Consider the following 25763-nt stretch of genomic DNA (forward strand, 5'->3'; position numbering starts at 1 on the left):
TATTTTTCCACATAAATTCTATAAGAGCACATTTTTATTTGACATCAAGTTGTTTGGTAGTGATTTGTAAATTCCGCAAGGGCAATTATGCGCAAGCAAACTGCAATAATGCGGGGGTACACTTTATATACACGTGTATTACACAGAACCGGTCGGTGCCACCTCTGAATCTTGCAGAACACTATTGGTTGCAGACTTCCAGTCAAGAAAACTATTCCTACCACTGCATTCTGTCTTCTATGACCCGCCGTGGATCCCATGAGACTTAGTCATCTGGAAGAGTCTGCCATGTTGAACTAGTTTCTATATTACTACCGCCAATATCAATGATCTTTATAAGAAGATTTCTATAAAGAAATGTCTCCTTCACTAAAATTAAGAAACACGATCTTAATACCTTTTGGCATTAAGATCAATCCTAGCAAACGTTAATGACACAGGAAGGAGATGAGGTCTCGCCCTGCAAAAGCCCTCCAACTTCCCAATAATTGCAATGGGGATCTATATCACCAATTTAACATAACACAGGGCACCATTGTGCGAATACAAGATACTCTTATTTACATATGAAGGTAAACGTACAAACTTCTTAAACCAAACCCCTCATGACCTCATCGATAACCATTAGGTATTCTGTGATACCTCGTTTAAAATCAAATGATAATATAAATGTGATTTTATAAAAACCTTCAAATTTACTTTTCGTGTAGGTTCTCAAAACTACATGACCACTAAGTCAGCCTTAAGGGCCTGTGCCACTTGGACGACCTAATCCACGAGTTTAGAAGATCCTAGACGAGTTGAAAGAAATGTTAAGGTCGTGTTGACTCGCCGAAGTATAAGAGCTCCTATGACTATGTCTACGACCTCCTACGACTATGTCTACGACCCCCCTCGACCTCAGTCTTCCACACCTAAGACCAACTACGACTAGCTACGAGTGGAAAATGATCACATGATAAAATTATGTCATAAGTTAAACTGAAAAGTGCTGGGCCCACTTGCTGCTGCTTTTGTTAATGGAATCTAACTTGGATTGTAAATGTCAAGGTGTGGTTTGCTCTATTTGCATAGCAGCTTTGGCGAAGTGGAAATTTCAGCTACTCTTTTTACACATAAACCTGAACGTTTGTTGGCTGTGAGACGTCAGAGTCAGAGGTTTATGAATTCAACCCCTACTCTAGACATTGATACAAATGGGAGGCACAATGGCACAGCGGTAAGCTACTGCCAAACAGCGCCAGAGACTCGGGTTCGATTCTGACTACAGGTGCTTGTCTGTACGAAGTTTGTATGTTCTCCTGGTGACCTGCATGCGTTTTCTCCGAGATCTTTCCTCCCACACTCCAAAGACGTGCAGGTTTGTAGGTTAATTGGCTTGGTATAATTGTAATTTGTCCCTAGTGTGTGTAGGATAGTGTTAGTGTGCGGGGATCGCCGGTAGGTGCAGACTCGGTGGGCCGAAGGGCCTGTTTCTGCACTGTATCTCTAAACTAAACTAAACTATTGCGAGGAGGTTGCTGGGTACCAAGAGCTGAGGATGTGCTTACTGCATTGCCAACAGTGCTGTATTTCAGACGGGTTGATTTTTGTCATTTTGGAAAAAGGCAGCATTGACCAAAACAATTATCAGGTTATTGCCTCATTATCTTTTGTGGTATCGTCATATGCACAAATTAATAGATAGATTTCTTACGTTATAACCGTGAACTGGCTTCCAAAATGCTTCATCTGTAAAGCACTGACTCTTATCCTATATTTTTTTTAAACGGCTCAGCAGAAGGCCATATGGCATTTTGAGCCCGCTCTGTTGTTCATCAAGATTGTGGATAATCATCTACTTCAGCTCTGTTTTCTGCATTATACTCATATCCTTTCATTCGCTTAAAATGCAAACATCTACCAAACTCTGTTTTGAATGAATTCAATGACTGAACTGCCACGACCCTTTGGGATAGAGAACTCCAACGATTCACCACCTTCTATGTGAAGAGATTTCTCCTCATCTCCGTCCTAAAAGGTCTGTCCCTTATTCTGAGACAGCGACCCTGGATTCTAGACTCCTGAGCCTGGGGAACTCTTCTCCCTGCATCCACTCTGTTTAAATTCTAGACAATACACCCTCGGTCCACTCAAACTCCCCTTGTAAAGCAACCAGATAACTCAGAACCAGCCCAGTGAACCTTCATTGCCTGTACGGCAAGTATATCCTTTTGTGGAATAAGGAACCCAAAACGAAATGTAATACTTCAGGTGCATCTCATTATATAATTGCTGTAATATGTTATTTCTGTACTGAAAGTCTCCTAATAAAGACAAATGTACATTTTGCCTTCCTATTGGCATGCTGCATCTGAATTGTGGCTGTCAGTGTACATGGACATAGGTCCTCGCCAGGCTTAGGATGGATCAGTTCCTGTGAAATGTTTGTAACCCGGACAGTTTGCAAGTTGCAAACCAAATTGCCGCACAAGAGAAGATGCCAACAAACCCGCTGCAGCCAGTAAATCCATATCAATGGCCTCCCAAATATTTGCTTGTGTGTACAAGTTGAATGTATGTTAGAAACCTGGTGAGAACGGTTCATTTGAACATCAATGTTATCCACCCTGACATCATTCAAAGCTCTGTTTTCTTGTTTCGTGCTCTAATGAATGATCTCACATTTTCCCACATATTTCATTTGCCACGTTATGCATCTTGTCAGTTGCTTGGCTTGTCCCTACTCCATTGTAGTCCCTTTCCACCCTTTCCCTCCTTGCCATCCCACCTAGCACTGTATCATCAGCAAACTAGGTCTCGGTAGCCACATCAGTGATATAGATTGTAAATAGATGGGGCTAACCAGCAATTCATGTGGTTTCCTGCTAGGCATGGCCTGAGAAAAACCTGTTTATTCCCGTCAAATTGACACAAAAGGCTGGAGTAACTCAGCGGGATAGGCAGCATCCCTGGAGAGAAGGAATGGGTGACATTTTGGATCGAGGCCCTACTTCAGACTGTCGGGCGGAGGGAGTCTAAAGATATGGAAAGGTAAGGTGTGAAAATGACAGATCAAAGCAGAAATGTATATGGAAATGTATAATGGTTAATTGTTCGAGCTGGAGAGCAGGACGAATCACAGATGGGGACCAGCCAGAGAGTGTGTTGCAGAATTCTCATCGGAGATAGGAGAAACTCCTCAAAGTAGGCATACTTCTCTACTTTTGGTCTGTTACTAATTCTCAAGGCACACCAAATCACATTATTCCCTTTATCATGTATCAATACACCGTGGATGGCTCGATTGTAATCATGTATTATCTTTCCACTGACTGGTTAGCATACAACAAAAGCTCTTCACTGTACCTCAGTAAACGTGACAATAAACTAAACTCAACTCATATTTTGTCTGCTCCACTGCGAAATCTCCTCAAGGTATGTCTATTTTGAAGTTCTCCTCTCATAGACCAGCCCTACTTGAACATGTAGTCAAATCTAGTTTACCAATCTGTGTGGTCTCATAAAAAGCCTGTCAAAAATCTAAAAACACCATATCCAAAGGTTCTCCCTTAGCTTATGCTATTACTAAGGACATATTCAAAGAACTGCAATATATTGGTCAAGGTGAAGGGGTTGTTAAGTCTCTACATGGTTGCACACCTGCGACATCTAGTGGCTGAGATAGTTAAAGATTTTGCACTGAGTCATTGTGACTGGAAATATGAGCAGTTGCTCATCAGCAACGAAATAACCCATTGCGTATACAGCATACATTCTTCAAGAGGAAGTTGGTGTTTTGTAAGAGGAAAGAAAGTTATATTGAGCTAGGAACAGGCAGGCTTGTGGGGAGTATAGACACTAGGATATGCTGAATGGTTTGTTTCTATATTGAACTAGTATTAGTTTATATGGCTGTCAGCACAAATTGTGTAAGCAGTGCAAACTCCAAGTGAAGGAATCTCTTGCAATAATTGTCATTGTCTGACAGGATTCCACTCGGGAGAACTACTGCTTGAGGAGTCTGTGAAGGGTGTTAAAAAAGGTACATATTGTTGCTCATATTAGAATCCAGCTTTTTACTTGGTCCTTCCTATCCACCATGTTTTTGTATCTGTAATACCAGGCTTGGTTTGTGAGATTCTGTCTCTGCTGCACAGTTTCCCTTTGAGCATTTAGTGGAAAATAAACTTCTTTGGATTCTGCGACTCCAGTCTCTGAAGCACCTGGGAGGTGAAATATATTCTTCACAGGAGTAGAAGGAATGCAGCTAATCTTCTATGGCTTTGGCCTATGATTCAAGTCACACTCCAAAATAGCTAATTCTTGACTGCCCATCAAAAAAGGTTTAATTGCCCTGGCCTGCTAGTCAGTTTAGTTTGGAGATAAAGCACCCTTCTATTCCGCGCCAACCAGCGATCACTCTGGGGACAACTTACAATTTTTGCCGAAGCCAATTAACCTACAAATCCCTATGTCTTTGGAGTGTGGGAGGAAACCGGAGCACCCGGGGAAAACACACGCGATCACGGGGAAAACGTACGTAGTCAGGATCGAACGCAGGTCTCAGGCACTATAAGGCAGCAACTCTACTGCTGCGCCACTATTCCGTCCATTAGTTATTGTGTATTTTACTACAAAGAAAGATTTATGTGTGCGGAGTACCTTTCACAACCTTGTGTCATCTCAAAAGTGTTTTACAGTCAATTGCAGTACTCTACTGAAAAGTAGAAAATAAGCAGAGAGCAAGTGATGCAAGAAGGCTCATCACTTCAAGGCGACTGCGAGCAGTTAATACTGGATTTCCAAGGATCATTTTTTTATGACAGACAAGGAAGGTTACACATACCTTGTGTCTGCTGTGCAGAGAGAATTCTGATAATGTTAGATGAAAATGGAACTGTGGATAATACGTGACATTTAACTGTAGTTTCATGTAGTTTAATTTTGTTTCATGCTGCATCTGGCCCAGCATTCAGTACCACCAGTCATCTGTTAAATAAACCAAGGTACTAACTTAAAAATAATGGTCTGCATTTTTTAGAGTGTGTTTTATTATAAAATGTTCCAAAACATGATCCAATTCTTGGTCAATGAAGTAAGTTTAGAATGAACAAGGATGAGAATTAGAGAAGTTTTAAGAACTGAATTCCAGAGTTAGATCCTTGACAACTAAGGCATAGCTGCCAGTGATTACATTTGGATTTGATGGTAGTTAATAATGGTTGCATGTACCTAACATTCTGGTGGGTAGGAGGGAGAAGAGTTATACAGTTGGATTTGATTAGAGTGGGACTACGGATAAATCTGTAAACAATCGTAAATATTTTAAAAGTGTGACATTCTTGTAATCCAGAGTAGGCGAGGGAGCCTGACAATGATGGACAAACATACAATGTACATATTATTCAGATGTGTAGGAAGGAACTGCAGATGCTGGTTTACATTTAAGATAGACATCAAGTGCTGGAGTAACTCAGCGGGACAGGCAGCATCTTTGGATAGAAGGAATTCTATCCAGAGATGCTGCCTGTCCCACTGAGTTACTCCAGCATTTTGTGTCTATATTATTGACATAACTTACATAACTTGACATAACAATGATTTGCACCAAATTGGTTTAAATGTTTTGTTTAGATTTTAAAAGGACATTTTATGGGAATGATTTGTAACTTTCAGTATCAACTGAATATCTTGTAAATATTGCATTGTGTTGTAATTAATAAGACAAACTGCTGGAGGAACTCAGCAGGCCGGATGGTAGTGTCCACTAAGGGGAAGGGATAGTCGATGTTTCGGGTTGGGACCCTGCTTGACGCCGAGTTCCCCAGCGGTTTGTCCAGATCCAGACAGTCGCAATCTCGTGTGTCTGTGCTGTTTTTTTGTTGTTGTTGTAGATACGGCTGCTTGTGTTCTGCATCAAGCGTTTTGTTAGAAACATAGAACATTAGGAGCAGGAGTAGGCCATTCGGCCCTTCGAGCCAGCACCGCCATTCAATATGATCATGACTGATCATCCAAAATCAGTACCCCGTTCCTGCTTTCTCCCCGTATCCCTTGATTCCAGTAACCCTAGTAAGAGCTAAATATTAACTCTCTCTTGAAAACATCTAGTAAATTGTCCTCCACGGCCTTCGGTAGCAGAGAATTCCACAGATTCACAACTCTATGGGTGAAAAACGTGTTGCTGGTTTGTTCCAGCCCTGTCCAGTCCAGTCTAGCCCAGCCCAGTCCAGTCTAGCCCAGTCCAGTCTAGCCCAGCCCCGTCCAGTCCAGTCCAGCCCAGCCCTGGCCAGTCTAGGCCCGCCCAGCCCGGTCCCGTCCAGTCCAGTCCAGTCTAGCCCAGCCCAGTCCAGTCTAGCCCAGCCCCGTCCAGTCCAGTCCAGTCTAGCCCAGCCCAGTCCAGTCTAGCCCAGCCCCGTCCAGTCCAGTCTAGCCCAGTCCAGTCTAGCCCAGCCCCGTCCAGTCCAGTCTAGCCCAGCCCAGTCCAGCTCCGGCTGCTCTTTGCCCCCGAGCTGCACTCAGGCTCAGGCCGGAGCTCGGCAGCTCTAGTCCGTCTGCAGGGAGCCGAGAGCGCGGGCATTGCCGGCCTGGCTGGAGCTCGCAGCGCCGCTCTTCAGGTGAGGCTTCAGCCCGAGGAGGAGACACAGCCCCGGGCCCGGCCCGGCCGGGTGTAACCCTGAAGCACCGGGGCTGCCCGTTAGTGGACGCCCCTCGCTCCACACCCGGCCCCAGCCCCGGCCCGCCCTCCGCCGGCAAGTCTGTAAACTGGGCGAGGCCCTGCCGGAGCCTCCATCACCCGCGACCCCCGACTTTGCGATATGGTCCCTGGTCCTTGTTGCAGGCAAAGATCATAGAGCGCTATGATGTTTGGTTGCAGGCGAGGCCGGAAGGGCGGTGGTGGAGGGCCGATGCCCAGCAACCCTCCTGCTGTCTTGCGGTGGAGACCGAAGATACTAGAGGATCCTCTGGTATCTTTGGTGGAGACCACAGGCCCTGACCGTCGACCCACCACCGACTGAGTCCTATCCCCGGCCCGGTCCTGCCCCGACAGTGCACGGTTACATGCGGAATTGAAATGTCATTTGTTTTTGAACTGTTTGTTTCCTTTTCCCCGGCAGACTCACCCACCCGCCCCATTCATTGTGGCCTCATTGGCCCCCCCCACCCCCGTCCCTTTTTTTTTGGCAATTTGACCTTGTGAAGGTTTCCCTTGATTTGGCTAAATTCTCCCTCACCATTTAATTGCAAAACCAGCAGCAATAGAGCTTAATTATTACATTTGGCAGCATTGTATTTAAAGATTTGCCATAACTCATTACCATCTTACTTCAAGATAGACACAAAAAGCTGTTGTGACTCAGCAGGACAGGCAGCATCTCTGGAGAGAAGGAATGGGTGACGTTTCGGGTCGAGATTCTTCTTCAGACCCATCTTGTCTCTCCTGCCGACCCCCTAAATCCAGTGATACATCTAAATCTGTAACACCTTTGAAACATTCGTAACCAAAGTTTCAATCAAAGATCATAGAGTGCTCCGCTCTATGATCTTTAGTTTCAATATACACTACGTCCCTTCATCCTTTATGAGTGCCCTCCAGACGTCCACATCTGCGCCAGGTGCGTCGAGATAGGGCTCCTAAGGGACCGTGTTAGGAACCTGGAACAGCAACTTGATGACCTCTGTCTGCTCAGGGAGAGCGAGGAGGTCATAGATAGGAGTTACAGGGAGGTGGTCACTCCAAGACCATGGGAGACAGAAAACTGGGTCACAGTTAGGAAGGGCAACGGGCAGAGGCAGGGACTGGTGAGTACCCGATGGCTGTACACCTTGAAAATAAGTACTCATGTTTGAGTAAAGGTGGGGGAGACAGCCTACCTGGGGGCAGCGACAGCGGCCGGGCCTCTGGCATAAAGACCGGTCTTGTTGCTCAGAAGGGTAAGGAAAAGAAGAGGAGGGCAATTGTAATAGGGGACTCTATAGTCAGGGGGTCGGATAGGCGATTCGGTGGACGCAGACAGGAGACCCGGATGGTAGTTTGCCTCCCTGGTGCCAGGGTCAGGGATGTGTCTGAACGTGTCCAAGAAATCCTGAAATGGGAGGGAGAGGAGCCTGAGGTTGTGGTACATATAGGTACCAACGACATAGGTAAAAAAAGAGAAGAGGTCCTGAAAGAAGAATTTAGGGAGTTAGGTAGAGAGTTAAGGAGAAGGACTGCAAAGGTAACAATCTCAGGATTACTGCCTGTGCCACGCGACAGTGAGAGTAGGAATGGAGCGAGGTGGAGGATAAATGAGTGGATGAGGGACTGGTGCAGTGGGTATGGATTTAAGTTTCTGGATCATTGGGACCTCTTTTGGGGAAGGTGTGACCTGTACAGAAAGGACGGGTTGCACTTGAACTCGAGGGGGACCAATATCCTGGCGGGGAGATTTGCAAAGGCTACTGGGGAGACTTTAAACTAGTATGGTTGGGGGGAGGGACTCAAATTGGGAAAGCTAGCAGTCAGTGTGTGAGGCAGGAGGCAGAGAATGGTAGCACTCTGACCCAAAATGTAGGGGAGAGAGAAGAAAAAGACAATAAACAGAGAATAAGAGAGGGTGGGTTTCTTAAATGTGTATATTTTAATGCTAGGAGCATTGTAAGAAAGGTGAATGAACTCAGAGCCTGGATTGACACCTGGAAGTATGATGTTGTGGCGATCAGTGAAACATGGTTGCAGGAGGGCTGTGATTGGAAACTAAATATTCCAGGATTTCGTTGCTTCAGGTGTGATAGAATTGGAGGGGCAAGAGGTGGAGGTGTTGCATTGCTTATCAGGGAAGATATTACAGCAGTGCTTTGGCAGGATAGATTAGAGGGCTCGTCTAGGGAGGCTATTTGGGTGGAACTGAGAAATGGGAAAGGGGTAGCAACACTTATAGGGGTGTATTATAGACCGCCAAATGGGGAGCGAGAATTGGAAGAGCAAATATGTAAGGAGATTGCAGATATTAGTAGTAAGCACAAGGTAGTGATTGTGGGAGATTTCAATTTTCCACACATAGACTGGGAAACACATTCTGTAAATGGGCTGGATGGGTTGGAGTTTGTAAAATGTGTGCAGGATAGTTTTTTGCAGCAATACATAGAAGTACCTACTAGAGAAGGGGCAGTGCTGGACCTCCTGTTAGGAAATGAGACGGGTCAGGTGGCAGAGGTATGCGTTGGGGAACAGTTCGGGACCAGTGATCACAATACCATTAGTTTCAATATAATTATGGAGAGGGTCAGAACCGGACCTAGGATTGTGATTTTTGATTGGAGAAAGGCTAACTTTGAGGAGATGCGAAAGGATTTAAAAGGAGTAAATTGGGACATTTTGTTTTATGGGAAAGATGTGGAAGAGAAATGGAGTACATTTAAAGGTGAAATTTTAAGAGTACAGAATCTTTATGTCCCTGTTCGGTTGAAAGGAAATAGTAAAAATCGGAAAGAGCCATGGTTTTCAAGGGAAATTGGACACTTGGTTCGGAAAAAGAGGGAGAGCTACAATAATTATAGGCAGCATGGAGTAAATGAGGTGCTTGAGGAGTATAAAGAATGTAAAAATAATCTTAAGAAAGAAATTAGAAAAGCTAAAAGAAGATATGAGGTTGCTTTGTAAGGTGAAAGTAAACCCAAAGGGTTTCTACAGCTATATTAATAGCAAAAGGATAACGAGGGATAAAATTGGTCCATTAGAGAGTCAGAGTGGACAGCTATCTGCAGAGCCAAAAGAGATGGGGGAGATATTGAACAATTTCTTTTCTTCGGTATTCACCAAGGAGAGGATATTGAATTATGTGAGGTAAGGGAAACAAGTAGAGTAGCTATGGAGATTCAAAGAAGAGGAAGTACTGACACTTTTGAGAAATATAAAAGTGGATAAGTCTCCAGGTCCGGACAGGATATTCCCTGGGACATTGAGGGAAGTTAGTGTAGAAATAGCAGGGGCTATGACAGAAATATTTCAAATGTCATTAGAAACGGGAATAGTGCCGGAGGATTGGCGTACTGCGCATGTTGTTCCATTGTTTAAAAAGGGGTCTAAGAGTAAACCTAGCAATTATAGACCTGTTAGTTTGACGTCAGTGGTGGGCAAATTAATGGAAAGGATACTTAGAGATAACATATATAAGCATCTGGATAAACAGGGTCTGATTAGGAACAGTCAACATGGATTTGTGCCTGGAAGGTCATGTTTGACTAATCTTCTTGAATTTTTTGAAGAGGTTACTCGGGAAATTGATGAGGGTAAAGCAGTGGATGTTGTATATATGGACTTCAGTAAGGCCTTTGACAAGGTTCCTCATGGAAGGTTGGTTAAGAAGGTTCAATGGTTGGGTATTAATGGTGGAGTAGCAAGATGGATTCAACAGTGGCTGAATGGGAGATGCCAGAGAGTAATGGTGGATGGTTGTTTGTCAGGTTGGAGGCCAGTGACTAGTGGGGTGCCACAGGGATCTGTGTTGGGTCCACTGTTGTTTGTCATGTACATCAATGATCTGGATGATGGTGTGGTAAATTGGATTAGTAAGTATGCATATGATACTAAGATAGGTGGGGTTGTGGATAATGAAGCAGATTTTCAAAGTCTACAGAGAGATTTATGCCAGTTGGAAGAGTGGACTGAAAGATGGCAGATGGAGTTTAATGCTGATAAGTGTGAGGTGCTACATCTTGGCAGGACAAATCAAAATAGGACGTACATGATAAATGGTAGGGAATTGAAGAATGCAGGTGAACAGAGGGATCTGGGAATAACTGTGCACAGTTCCCTGAAAGTGGAATCTCATGTAGATAGGGTGGTAAAGAAAGCTTTTGGTGTGCTGGCCTTTATAAATCAGAGCATTGAGTATAGAAGTTGGGATGTAATGTTAAAATTGTACAAGGCATTGGTGAAGCCAATTCTGGAGTATGGGGTACAATTTTGGTCGCCTAATTATAGGAAGGACGTCAACAAAATAGAGAGAGTACAGAGGAGATTTACTAGAATGTTGCCTGGGTTTCAGCAACTAAGTTACAGAGAAAGGTTGAACAAGTTAGGGCTTTATTCTTTGGAGCGCAGAAGGTTAAGGGGGGACTTGATAGAGGTCTTTAAAATGATGAGAGGGATAGACAGAGTTGACGTGGATAAGCTTTTCCCACTGAGAGTAGGGAAGATTCAAACAAGGGGACATGACTTGAGAATTAAGGGACTGAAGTTTAGGGGTAACATGAGGGGGAACTTCTTTACTCAGAGAGTGGTGGCTGTGTGGAATGAGCTTCCAGGGAAGGTGGTGGAGGCAGGTTCGTTTTTATCATTTAATAATAATAATAATAATAATAATAATAACTTTATTTATAAAGCACTTTAAACAACTACAGTTGCCACAAAGTGCTGTACATGAGAAATCATGAACAAAAAGCTATTACAAACAATTAAAAACCATTAAAAACCATAAAACGAAGGACTATAAAAAACACACTAAAAATTAAAAGACATTAAAAGCACTAAAAACAGGAGCAATGCCTCAGCCAGTGTCGAAAGCCAAAGAATAAAAATATGTTTTTAGGGAGGATTTGAAGATGGACTAAATTGGATAGTTATATGGACGGGAAAGGAATGGAGGGTTATGGTCTGAGCGCAGGTATATGGGACTAGGGGAGAATACGTGTTCGGCACGGACTGGAAGGGTCGAGATGGCCTGTTTCCGTGCTGTAATTGTTATATGGTTATTATATGGTTTATCAGGACATTGGGTTTCTTGTGTCTGGTCCAAAGTTCAACCAGATCATGGCTGATCTACTCCTCAACTCCATTTACCCACCTTTGATCTGTATCTCGTGATCCATTATTTATCAAAATTCTGTTGATTTAAGTTTTGAAACTTTCAACAGATTTGGACTTTTCAAGGGTTATAAGGATATTATAAAACAGATTTAGTAGATTAGCTGAACTGTCAGGTTCCATCAGGAATTAGTGATTTATCTAGGACTTTTCTACAGAAAAACACCAGAGACTTGCCGGTAAGGCTTTTCATTTAATGAAGAGATTGGGGGAGATGTAGAGAAAATACTGCCCACTGTGGCAGAGGTGATGATAGAAACTGAAGATGTTGCAAGGGGGTAGAGTTGCAGAACGGTAAGTATCCCAGAGGCTTATTGGATGGGAAGAGATGACAGGAGTGGGAATTGGAGTTGAGTGCAATAATTCCAAAGCTGTTGACCATCAGGAGATCTGTTGCAGACTAAATATTGGAGAATGATTGAAGTGATTTGAGAACAGCTGCATTACAATAGATAGAAGAACATGAAATACATAGAACAGGGTTTTTTCATTGCCTACCGATTCTAATGTCATTACATTGGTGCCTGGGACCAAGGGACAATTGAGAGAAATAATTGTTGAACTAAGACATTGGGGGCCTTTTGGCAGAAGAGGAGGAAAGAAAATTGAACCAAAGAACCATTCTTTCTATTTTTTTTCTGGATCTATCTGAAAATCAGTCCTCGCTCACTGAGACAGACTGAGCAGTCAGCGGTGAAAGGTAGAATAGAACCAAAGCATTGATACAAGTAGATAGACACAAAATGCTGGAGAATATCAAGAGAGAGTTAGATATAGTTCTTAGGGCGAACAGAATCAAGGGATATTAGATTACAGAGGGGTGTACCAATATTCTAGGGAATGTTGATATCAAGAAGGAGATGGTGTTGAGAGTTTTATAGTGTTGAAAGCATGATGTGATGTATCCCAAGTTATTGAAAGCGGGAGGGGAGGAGATTGCTGGGGGCTTGACAGGAATTGTTTTATCCTCTTTAGCCACTGGTGAAGTCCTAGAGGACTGGAGAATAGTCAATATTGGTCATCTGTTTTAAAAAGGCAACAGAGGCAAACCAGAAAATATGCCAGTGTGCCTTACATCAGCAGAAGGAAAATTATTAAGAAGATTCTTAGATCTACTTGCATCTGGAAAAACATAGACTTATTACGGACAGTCAACATGACTTTGTGAAGAGGAGGGCATGTCTTTAGTTTAGTTTAGCAATACAGCATTGCCTACCAAGTCCGCACCAGCCAGTGATCCTTGCACATTAACACTACCCTACACACACCAGGGATAATTTTACATTAATACCAAGCCAAATAACCTACAAACCTGTACGTTGTTGGAGTGTGGGGGGAAAACTAAGAAATATATATATATACACACACATAAATAAGCAGATAAAGTGCAATAGGTTATAGTTCAGAGTTTGTTTGAAGTTGTGTTTAATAGTCTGATGGCTGTGGGGAAGAAGCTGTTCCTGAACCTGGATGTTGCAGATTTCAGGCTCCTGTACCTTCTACCTGATGGCAGCGGAGAGATGAGTGTGTGACCAGGATGGTGTGGGTCCTTGATGATGCTGGCAACCTTTTTGGGGCAGCGACTGCGATAGATCCCCTCGATGGTAGGGAGGTCAGAGCCGATGATGGACTGGGCAGTGTTTACAACTTTTGCAGCCTTTTCTGCTCCTGGACGCTCAGGTTACCGTACCACTGTGCAACAGGTCAGCATGCTCTCTACTGTGCACCTGTAGAAGTTCGAGAGAGTCGTCCTTGACATACCGATTCTCCTTAATCTTCTCAGGTAGTAGAGACGCTGATGTGCTTTATTTATGATTGCATCAGTGTTCTGGGACCAGGAGAGATCTTCGGAAATATGCACGGCCAGGAATTTGAAGTTCTTGACCCTTTCCACCATCGACCCGTTGATATAAACAGGACTGAGTCCCCATCCTACCCCTTCCGAAGTCCACAATCAGTTCTTTGGTTTTGCTGGTGTTGAGAGCCAGGTTATTGTGCTGGCACCATTTGGTCAATCCGTCGATCTCACTTCTATACTCTGACTCGTCCCCATCAGTGATACGTCCCACAACAATGGTGTCGTCAGCGAATTTGATGATGGAGTTCGCACTATGTCCGGCTACCCAGTCATGAGTATAGAGTGAGTACAGCAGGGGGCTGAGCTTGCAGCCTTGAGGTGCTCCCGTGCTCATTGTTATCAAGGATAACACATTTCCACCAATATGGACAGACTGTGGTCTGTGAATGAGGAAGTCGAGGATCCAATTGCAGAGGAATGCGCAGAGACACAGACCTGAGAGTTAAGTAACCAGCTTGGAGGGGATGATGGTATTAAATGCCGAGCTGTAGTCAATGAATAACAGCCTGACATACGGGTTTTTGTTGTCCAAGTGATCCAGAGCGGAGTGGAGAGCCAGTGAGATATCATCCAGCGTTGATCTGTTGTGGCGGTAAGCGAACTGCAGTGGGTCCAGGTTTTTGTCGAGGTATGAGTAGATTTGCGCCATGATCAGCCTCTCAAAGCACTTCAACACCACAGACGTTAGTGCCACTGGTCGATAGTCATTGAGGCACGTCACCTTGGGCACAGGTATTATTGGGCACAGGTATTATTGATTCCTTTTAAAGCAGGTGGGAACCTCAGACCTCAGAAGTGAGAGGTTGATAATGTCCGTAAAAACTCCAGCCAGTTGGTCCGCACAGGTTTTTAAAACATGCCCGGGTATGCCATCAGGTCCAGGCGCTTTCCGAGGGTTCACCCCTCTGAAGGATCTTCTGACGTCGGCCTCTGTGACTGTCACCGAAATACCATCACGGCGAATGGGGGCTTGAGAAGGCATTGACCTGCTTGAACTGCTGAGTTACTCCAGCACTTTGTGTGTTACTCTATGACTATTGTTTGGCTGTCACCTTTCTTAAATTCTGTTGATCATGGAATGGTTCTTGCTTATTGGGAGGTGGTAATTAAAACTCTAGTTTATAATCGAGGATGGTGGAGTTAGGGAAGAACAGACTGATTAGCTCAGCTGTGGTAATAGGGAAAATGCTATTCTATTCTGTAGTCTATTCTTCAGAAACAGCTGCTCAGAATGAAAGATAATTTGTTTTCACTCGAGTTTTATAGTTTCTGAGATGGCTAATGAGGCTAATTTCTCTACATGTTGGTTATAAATGTCATCCTATTTCCTGAGACTATGACCTCTCATGGTATCCAGAACATCATGGGCTCAGGATATGGATTATACATTTAACATTGAGATCAGGAAAAACGTCTTCGCCCATAGAATGGTGAACCTGCGGAATTCTCTTTCACAGGGGCTGTGGAGGCTTCATCGCTGAATATACAAGGTAGATATCTTTCAAAAGGCATTAAGAGATACGAGTAAGAAGTGGGAATATGGTATTGAGACAGAGGAAGAGAAAGCATTGCAGGAAATGTTGAATGGCTTCCATGTTGCTTTTCTTTATTTCAGTTGCTGCCCCTGCTCTATTCACTCATTTTGTGAGGTCCATATGTGTGAGAACATGTGTACATATGTCTGAGAGTGTATGTATTTACTCATGTCAAGTCGTCAAGTCAAGTTTATTCGTCACATACACATACGATATGTGCAGTGAAATGAAAAGTGGCAATGCTCGCGGACTTTGTGCAAAAAGGCAAACAAACAAACAACCAAACAAACTATAAACCCAATCATAAACACAGACATATTCTTTTACATATTAAATATTGTGGGCGGAAGGAAAAACGTTCAGTAAAGTTAGTCCCTGGTGAGATAGGAGTTTACAGTCCGAATGGCCTCTGGGAAGAAACTCCTTCTCAACCTCTCCGTTCTCACAGCATGGCAACGGAGGCGTTTGCCTGACCGTAGCCGCTAGAACAGTCCGTTGCAGGCAGTGCCGGATTTAGATGAAGAGAGGCCCTAAGCTGTTCCACTTGTGAGGCCCCAGCGACCGGACAGCCATGGCGGCCAAATCTCCCACAATTCAAAGCGAGGGAGAAAGTGCCCAGCGCCGACCAGTTGCCGTTGCAGTGCGCATGCGCAGGGCGGCCGATGATGTGCTGGCCGTGGTTGTGCGCATGTGCAATGCGGCCTGCCGTGCCGGCGGATGAGGAGCGAGCGGAGCCCGGCGGCCCGGACACGGATAGCGGGGGGAGATGGAGAGAGAGAGATAGAGAGGGGGGTCGCCGGAGGCCCCCCTAGACCTCGAGGCCCTAAGCTTAAGCTTGTCTAGCTTATAGGTAAATCCGGCCCTGGTTGCAGGGGTGGAAGGGGTCTTCCATGATTTTATTGGCTCTGGAGTTCCACCTCCTGATGTATAGTTCCTGCAGGGGGGCGAGTGAAGTTCCCATAGTGCGTTCGGCCGAACGCACTACTCTCTGCAGACCCTTCTTGTCCTGGGCAGAGCAATTCCCAAACCAGATGGTAATATTTCCGGACAAGATGCTTTCCACAGCCGCTGAGCAGAAGCACTGGAGGATCCTCGGAGACACTCTGAATTTCCTCAATTGCCTGAGGTGGTAAAGGCGCTGCCTTGCCTTACTCACGAGTGCTGCGGCGTGTGGTGTCCATGTCATATCCTCAGAGATGTGGACTCCCAGATATTTAAAACAGCTCACCCTATCCACAGTATCCCCATTTATCCTCAATGGTGTGTACATCCTCGGATGATGTGCCCTCCTAAAGTTCACGATCAGCCCCTTAGGTTTTTTGATGTTCAAGAGGAGGCTGTTGTCCTGGCACCAGAGTGTGTATTCATGTACAATTTTAAACGTGAGAATGTCTGTTCATGTGTGCATTTGTGTCTAACAGTGCTTGTGTGAAGACTGTTTAGGACTGGATCTGGCTGAGGTGAATCATGCCTTACAGTCAGTGTTCTCATGTGATGAATGGACATCTGAGCTCGGCACTCAGAGAAAGTTTGTGGCCATGAACTTGCATTCGTCAGCAAAAGTGATTGGTAGTGTGCAGAATATTGGAAAGGAAGCAAAACAAGTTATATTTTTGTTACTGTTTCAGCTTCACTGAGGTCCTATGGGAAGGAATTCTTGCTGGATCCCATGGCAGGGGAAAGTTTACTGGAATGTTCGCACACAGTTCCAGCAATCGTAAAGATGAACCAGAAAATCACCCATTGTCGCTGTAATGTATGGGTGCTGATATTCATTGTCATCCTCCTTGGCTCAACCAGCATTTGGCACAGCGGGGATACTGTGAGACAGCTGACCAGCAGCGAGGCAGGGTCCCTGGAGCCAGAGGTACGCATCGCCCTACCGCAGAACAAGCATGGTAGTGGAGACACCTGCCTCTCCATCCCCGAACAGGACAGGTTTGATTGCTACCCAGAGAGGGACCGAGTGGTCACTCGGAAGCTGTGTGAACAGCGTGGCTGCTGTTTTGCCCAGGACATCAACGATTCAAGTGGAGTGCCTTGGTGCTTCTACCCACCAAACTTTCCAAGTTATATCCTGGGAAACCGGACACCTACAGAACTGGGCGAAGCGGGGGAGCTCACGCGAAAGAATAAAACTTACTATCCCCGGGATATTTTGAAGCTCCAACTGAACGTAATGTTTGAGACTGATCACAGACTTCACATTAAGGTGGGTACCTTCCTTTTTGAATAGAAGATGCTCTACCAAGATAACACTGCTAAAACACCAGCAAGCTCTTTGGCTTTTCACAGATTGGGTGATTAAGAGTCAGCCAAGTTTTAGGGAGCCGGGAGTCATGATCTGTGCAAGGCAAGTAAAGTGGGATTGCCTGCACTTTCTCTTTTTCATTGGTGAACCAGTTAGATTAGGTTTGTAACAACAAAATAAGTGCAAATGATGGAAATCTTAAATAAAAATGGTAATAGACAATAGACAATAGGTACATGAGTAGGCCATTCGGCCCTTCGAGCCAGCACCACCATTCAATGTGATCATGGCTGATCATCCCCAATCGGTACCCCGTTCCCGCCTTCTCCCCATATCCCCTGACTCCGCTATTTTTAAGAGCCCTATCTAGCTCTCTCTTGAAAGCATCCAGAGAACCTGCCTCCACCGCCCTCTGAGGCATAGAATTCCACAGACTACCTGGCGTTTGTGAAAATCCATGGAGGATACTAGTACTTCAGCTGGTAATTCAGGGTGGCACAGTGGTGCAGCGGGTAGAGAGGTTACCTCACAGTGCCAGAAACGCGGGTTCAATCCTGACCTTGGGTGCAGTGTGTGTCTGTGGAATTTGCACGTTTTCCCTGTGACCGCATAGGGTTCCTCCGGATGCTCTGGTTTCCTCCCACATCCCAAACACACGGGGGTCCGTAGGTTAATTGGCCTCTATAAATTGTCCTTAATGTGTAGGGAATGGATGAGAAAGTGGGATAACATAGAACTAGTGTATCAATGGGTGATCGTCAGTCGGTGTGGACTTGGGCCAAAAGGCTTTTTTCATGCTGCATTTCTATACTAAACTAAACTTTAGCAGTGTTACGTGGCTGAGTAGCTGGGCCATCCACTGGAGGGGAAGGTTAGTCAGGTTGGTACAAGACTGGAGCACAGGCTGCCTAGTTGGGTTTTTATAACAATCCAACAAATCCATGGTCATCTTTACTGACTGAAACTTTTAAATCCACAAAGTGCCATGAAGAAATTGGAACTGAGCTTTGAGCTGGTCATTGAGTATTAAACTGATTTGTTTGGTACCTCTCACAACACCTCCAATGAGCCAATGAGGTATTTTTGATGTGCACTCATTATAAAACATATTTTCTGCTCACAATGTCTGTGCAGAATTTAATGACAATTTAAATTAATCATGACCCCCATCTCTATCTCTGACACTTCTCTCTCCCCTTTGTTGATCTCTCTGTTTCTTTCACAGGGGACAGATTATTAACCAACGTCTACCAAGTGATTATCTGGACTACACTTCCTCCCACCCAGCCTCTGGCAAACACGCTATTTCCACTCTCAATTTCCCTGTCTCCGCCACATCTGGTCTCGATGAGGCTTTCCATTCTAGGACATCTGAGATGTACTCATTCTTTAGTAAACATGGTTTCACCACTTCTGTCAGAGATGGATCCCTCACCCGCATCTCCTCTGTGTACAATGTTTCTCCTCTCACTCTCCCTCCCCCAGATCGAACAAGGATAGAGTTCTTCTGGTCCTCGCCTTTCACCCGCCAGCCTTCGCATCTAACATGTAATGCTCTGACATTTACGTCACCTCCAAAGTGATTGCACCACCAGTCCCATCTTCCCACCTCCACCCTTTTCCGCCTTCTGCAGAGACCGCTCCCTCTGAAACTTATGGGTTCAATAGACAACAGACAATAGGTGCAGGAGTAGGCCATTCGGCCCTTTGAGCCAGCACCACCATTCACTGTGATCATGGCTGATCATCCAAACCATCTCCTCCCCAGGTACTTTCCCCTACAACCACAGGAGATGTAACCCCTGTCCCTACACCTCTTCCCGTGCCTCCATCCAGGGACCCAAGCAGTCTTTCCAGGTGAGACAGAGGTTCGAGAGCACCTCCTCTAACCTCACCTCCGGCATCCGATGTTCCTGATGTGTCCTCCTGTGCATTTGCGAGACCATGCGTGGACTCTGTGACCAAGGGTTACTAGATCTCCCGGTTGCTAACTATTTTAAGTCCCCTTCCTATTCTGACCTTTCTGTCCTGGGCCTCCTCCATTGCCAGAGTGAGGCCACATGCAAACTGGAGGAACAGCACCTTGTACACTGCTTGGGTAGCTTACAACCTAACGGTATGAACGTTGAGGTAACCACTAACAACTCCACCCTCCCCCTCCATTTAATCCCCACACACCGCTTTTCCGGTTCCCTTTCCCCTGTGCCTCACCTGGACACGCAACTATTTATCTTTTCCTCCTCCTCCTTTATTCATTCCTCTGGTTTCACAATTTGCAACTCTTCAGTCCTTCTGCCTCACCTCTTCCACTTTAATCTCTGGCCTTTGTTCCAAATATCAACCCACCAATCCCCCTCCTGCCATGCTTTGTCCTCTCTCTCAGCTTTCTTCCCCCCCACCCCACTACAATCAATCTGAAGAAGGGTCCGGACCTGAAACATCACCTATCCATGCTCTCCCGAGATGTTGCCTGAACTGCTAAATTACTCCAGAACTTTTCTTTTGTTCTTTTAAATTAATCGCATCTGCTTACACATGGTCTCTATCCATTCATTAGCTGCCAGTTCATGTGTTTGTTTAAAGACCTTTTATACGTTGCTATTGTATCTACCACTTCCCCTAGCAGCACGTTTCAGAACTCCAACCACTCTCTGTGTAAAAAGATTTACCTCATGAATATCCTTTAAACTTCCCCCTCTCAATTTAAAGGTATGCCCTCTCGAATTTGACATTTCCACCGTGGGGGAAAAAGACTGACTATCCAACTTACATATGCATCTCGTATTGTTATATTCTTGTCTCGGGTCGTCTTGGCTTCTGATGCTCCAGATGAAACAGTCAAGTTTGTCCTCCCTCTCCTCATTGCTAAAACTCTCTAATCCAGGCAACTTCCAGTGAACTGTTTTGCATCCTATTCAAGGCTCCCGCATCTATCCTGTAACGTGATGTTTTGAACTGCACACAGTACTAAATGCAGCCTAACCAAAGTTTTTTAAAGCTACAACATGACTTCCAAACTTGTATACGCGATGCCTTGACTGATGAAGGCAAGTATGCATTTGTCTTCATTACCACTCTATTTACTTGTGTCATGGAGTGCTATGGATTTGCACCCCATCATCAATGCTCCCAATGGTCCTGCAATTAACTGTATACTTTCCTCTTGCATTTGACTTACTAAACTGCAACACCTTGCATTGTCCAGAGTAGGTTCTACCTGCCATTCTTCTGCCCATAGTTTAAACTAATTTATATCCGGCCGTATCACCTGCCACTCGTCCTCACTATTCACAACGGTGCACAATTATGTGTCCTCTGCAAACTTATTAATCGGCCCACCTACACACAGACACATCACAAACATCAAAAGTCCCAGCACAGATCCCAGCAGAACACCAACGATCACAGACCTCCAGTCAGCAAAACGATCCTCCACCACTACCTTGTCTTCCATGGTCAAGCCATTTTCTGAGTCCAGTCGACCAAGTCACAATGAATCCCATGCGCCTTAATTTTCTTGATCATGAAACCTTACTTTTGTGGATGCGCCTGACAAATTCTGCACCATCTAGGTACCTAGTGCCTCTGGCACTAAGGGAGTCCCAGTTATTATTGGGGAAACTAAAGTCACCCTCTTGTTGTTCTGTTGTTCCTGTTGTTTTTACACTCATCAATCATCTTTACAACCTCCTCAAAGAACTCAGTCAGCCATTGTTAGAACAAGGGAAATATGACGGACAATCTCTGTACAGTGAACATCTACAAAGCAGTGAGGTACTGACGTTGATGACCGATAGATAGAATTTTGGAGCCTTTTTGTTTTAAGGTACTCCATTCAGTGGAGATGTGTGCTGGATGGAAAGTTCAAAGTACAAATCTTCACAGCGTGCAAGAGTTGGGTGAATATTCCTGGCCAGATTCTCATAGAGAGTGCCAGCCAGTGGCTGAATATTGACTCCCCTTTTTCTTTGAATGCATTCAGATAAATGATTCCTCAAATCCACGGTACGAGGTCCCCATCGAGGTTCCCAGAGCAGCAAAGAAAGCCACTAGTCCATTGTACACTGTGGAATATTCCGAGGATCCGTTCGGGATTGTCGTGAGGAGGAGATCCACGGGGACAGTGCTGTAGGTTTTTCTGTTTACCTTTTGCATCTTGTTGTGAGTCAAGAGGATGGGGATGGAAAGGAGCCCGAAGAAGTCTTTCCCTATTAACGACATAGGTTGGGCTACAAAAGTGATTCTGCGAGGGGCGAAATGCAGATAACAAGGAGGAGCTAGTTGAAAATGTTCAGAGCTAGCTCAATTCAGTTAGCGTAGCAGAGTTTGGAGAATAGCCAATATTCCCCCCTTGTTCAAAACAGGGGTGCAACAGAAGGCAGGGACCTGAAAGCCACTTAGTTTAACATCTATTGTTAGCAAGATGCTGGAGTCAATAATTAAAGGAGAAATAACTATTCATTTAAGAATGCTGAATATAATTGCATCTAGTTAACTTAATTTTATGAAACGTAAATAAAATGTGACTAATTTGCTTGAATCCTATGAAGGTGTAACGGGAAAAGGTGGGAACCTGTAAATAAACCACATTTAGAGGTCCAAAAGGCATCTGACAAGGTTGAGCATTAGGGACTGAGAACCCCAGGTATTGGAGGAAATGTTAGCATGGATGGAAAGCTGGTTGTCATGTAAAAAAAGAAAGAGTTGGAATAAACTGCTCCTTTTGACACCGGACACATGAAACACGTAGTTCTTGGACCACAACTGTTTAATATTTATATAAACAAAATGTACGGTTTTGAAGTTTACTGCTGATTGATGGAGGAGCATGATGTGATACAGACATTGCAATTCAGCAGTGGGATATAGATAGATTGAGCAATTGGACAAATACCTGGGGCAAATGGAGGTAAGCGTGAAGTGATACACTTCATTACGAGGAGTCAGAAGGTGGATTTCATCTAAATAGGGAGAGACAATAAATGAATGGAGTTCAGAGGGACCTAGATGTTCCAGCGTATGAATCACAAGAAGTTAGTAGGAAGGTCGAACAAGTAGTTAAAGAACCAAACACCATGTTGGCCTTTATTGTGAAGGGATTAGAGTTTAAGAATAGGGAGGTTTGTTACAGTTGTACAGGGCTTAATGAAGCGACACCTGGAATACTGAACTTGTAGTGCAAAGGACCGGACAAGGCCTTACGTAAACGTACCTGTAGTTTGGTCCCATCTTGGCTGATCTACCTCTCAGTCGCAGACACTATTAGGATTTTTTGCATTCAAGCAGGTATTGTGGCCTCTTGCTCCAAAACTGGTTATTGGTTATGGTGTAGTGATGGCTGGCTTTGGTGTGGCATTGTTACTGGAGTGGGTGGGCTGGGAATCCTGGATTGGCGGAGTCCAGCTTGATCCCTGTCTGTTTACAATCAGGTTGAACACGACGGTTGCTCCTCTCTTCTTTGCTGACCAGTTCCTGCAGATATCAACCTCGTTGCCCTCAGCGTACCTCTACGGCCTTGGAGAACATCGGGCTGCTTTCCTGCACAGCGTCCAATGGAACACCCTAACCTTCTGGGCACGAGACACCCCTCCTCAGGTATGGTACAACACAACTTCTTCCAGCAACAACTTTGTGCTGCACCTATCCCTGTAGCCCATGCTGATAAACTCAACTGTTTTCTCACTTATGATTTCTGTACCATACCACCACCCCCCTCTGTGGGTCCTGGTTATTCTTGCCCAACACTCAAGAGAATCTGGAGAAACTCAGCGGGTGCAGCAGCATCTATGGAGCGAAGGAGATCGGCAACGTTTCGTCCCGAAACGTTGCCGATCTCCTTCGCTCCATAGATGCTGCTGCACCTGCTGAGTTTCTCCAACATTTTTGTGTACCTTCGATTTTCCAGCATCTGCAGTTCCTTCTTAAACACTCAAGAGAATCTATTCCCCATCCCCATTCTACAGGGAGTTATTCTTGACATTTTGTGATGACTGCTTTAAACTGGGTAGGGAGGCTAGCTCAGACTTGGTGGCTACAACCTCTTCTTCCTGATCGATGAGGCCATAGAGTCATGGAGCTGTAGAGCATGGAACCAATTCCTTCGGCCCAACTTGACCATACTGACTAAGTTGGCATTCTGGGTGAGTCTATAACGTGGCAGTATCTGACCCATATTCCTCTAAACCCTTTTAATCCATATATCATTTGCTTTTGAGAAAGTCACAGGTAGAAATGTAGAGAGTCACAGGAAGTTGTTGTACACTAAGGATACCTATCTCTCACCTTTCTCCATTTCATATTATTTGCATTGTGAGATCATTCTATTTTCAAGGCTTCTGTAAGTCGCCCAAGTGGGAAATGGGGCATGGTACAGATTATTGCTTACCTGCATCAATGTCTCAATTCTAAAGGCCTGGCCCAGTTGGCAATTTTTTCGGCGACTGTCAGCATCACTGACTGACGTATCAGGTCACCGAAACATACTGTGGCGTGACGCAGCGTGATGACGTATTGACACGCGGTGTCTCCTCAAGTGTCGCAACATTTCTTTTTGTCGCCGCTGGATTTTGAAATGTTCAAAATCTTTCGATGACCCTGATAGGTCAGTCAATGACCACGGCAGTCGCCGGAAAAAATCGCCAAGTGGGGCAGGACCTTAACTCAGCATTTAAGTGGTGTGATGGGCTTGCTGTGATTGCAGCCACTTCAGCTAATTAGTCCAATTAGGCCCACTCCACATCTACACAGGGACTTGGGCAGATGCCATGTTCTCACAGTAGGTGCTCAGGTTTTACGTGAGAAGGGGGCCGCCCTGACAACAGAGCATGCCTGCTTAATGACTGCAACTTGTCGCATGTTTCCTTCCAATGCATCTGGTCCTTCTAGAATTCACAGTGCCAGCATGGAGTAAATGACGGATCACAATTACAGGACACAGGGCCGGTCTTAGGAGGTGCGGGGCCCAATTGGGAACAATTTTGGTGAGCCCCAGGTTCCCAGCCAAGGTCTGTCAGCCCTGTTATTTAGTATAATGAAATTGTACTGAGGTGCAATGGATTATGCACTGTCTTAATTTCTCCTGCTCTCGTTTGACTGTCAGTACCGCTGGCTTCCAACCAAGAGTCGGCTGCTCGGTCAGTGACTATCCTGGTAACATCAGGCATGTGTACACATCCGCTGGTGGGCTCACTGTAACTGTCTGAAGTAAAGTTGTAGTAACGGGTGCTCCGGGTGTAAAATACCGGTAAATGTGGGTGCAGAAGGGATACGGGAATAGTATCCCGGAAAGTGGTGACAGTATTGAGAGTTAACCGCGGGGCTGTGTTGTTGTCAGGTGAGGAATTTCACCTACTAGGGTAGCTGCTGAGGGGATAGTGTGTGTTGCCCACTAGCCTAGCGCGGGGCCCAATTGGGAGCAATTGGTCCAATTGACTTAAGGCCGGCCCTGACAGGACAAATGCAGCTGTCCAAAACTCGATATCAACATCCACAACTTCTGAAAACTCATTTCCTCTGTTAGTATCACAACTAGATAATCCTGCTGTTAGTTATCTATCTAAGTATTCACTAGGTTTGTCTCTCTGCACCAATACAGGCTGATTTACTGGACTTTTCCTACAACTCTGCAGTTCACAGCTTTTACATGTCTTTTTGTGTTCTCTTTCTGAAATACACTAATTATCTATCAAACCAATGGTTGAACTAGCACCTTATCACCATGGCAACCCCAGCCCCACTTGATCAGAGATGGTACTTGATGGTCGGCAACCATGTGGTAGGCTGAGGTGCCTTTTTCGGAACTATATGGCTTTCTGATTCAACAGCTTTTGTTCTACCCATCTATGACACCCCCCCCCCCCCCCCCCCCCCCCGACCACCACCAAGAAGCCTTGCTTCTTTGCCACTACCCATCCACCTCACCTCTGCCTTTACATATCTATTGTGAACTAGCATTTGTTCAACAATGATCAAGAGAAGGAATCTCTTTGGTAGTTGGGTAAAGGGAAGCACTCTGAGCATCGCCCATAGCAACCTGTTTGAGATCAGCTGGTGCAGACCAGGGATTAAAACGGAAACATTTGAAACATGGGTTTCCTTGCAGAATGTAAGACAGAAACTGATTGCCTTTTGCAAGAGTGTTAGAATAGAGTCAAGGTCGGCATGGTGGTGCAGAGGTAGAGTTACTTCCTTGTAGCACCATAGGCCCGGGTCCGAGCCTGACTACGAGTTTGTACGTTCTCCCTGTGACCCCGTGGGTTTTCTCCAGATGCTCAGGTTTCCTCCAACACT

General features: G+C 45.0%; 1 protein-coding gene across 3 annotated transcripts in view; it reads left to right on the top strand.

Annotated features, from left to right (window-relative positions):
- The first annotated feature begins 3336 nt into the window (after positions 1-3336).
- The window catches only part of LOC116985794 (lysosomal alpha-glucosidase-like), a 54457-nt gene continuing 32030 nt past the window's right edge, over positions 3337-25763 (top strand). Inside the window, exons 1-4 of one of the 3 annotated variants that reach the window (XM_033040814.1) lie at positions 3337-4024; positions 16852-17435; positions 21457-21602; positions 22904-23069. In XM_033040814.1, coding sequence (XP_032896705.1) covers positions 16893-17435; positions 21457-21602; positions 22904-23069 — 855 coding nt within the window. In that variant the 5' untranslated portion in view covers positions 3337-4024; positions 16852-16892. Of the gene's footprint in view, positions 4025-6450; positions 6600-11882; positions 12010-16851; positions 17436-21456; positions 21603-22903; positions 23070-25763 lie in introns of those variants that run through there. The other 2 variants (XM_033040816.1, XM_033040815.1) reach the window with 2 other exon arrangements.

The sequence above is a fragment of the Amblyraja radiata genome, chromosome 22, assembly GCF_010909765.2.
Source record: "Amblyraja radiata isolate CabotCenter1 chromosome 22, sAmbRad1.1.pri, whole genome shotgun sequence".
Classification (NCBI taxonomy): Eukaryota; Metazoa; Chordata; class Chondrichthyes; order Rajiformes; family Rajidae; genus Amblyraja; species Amblyraja radiata.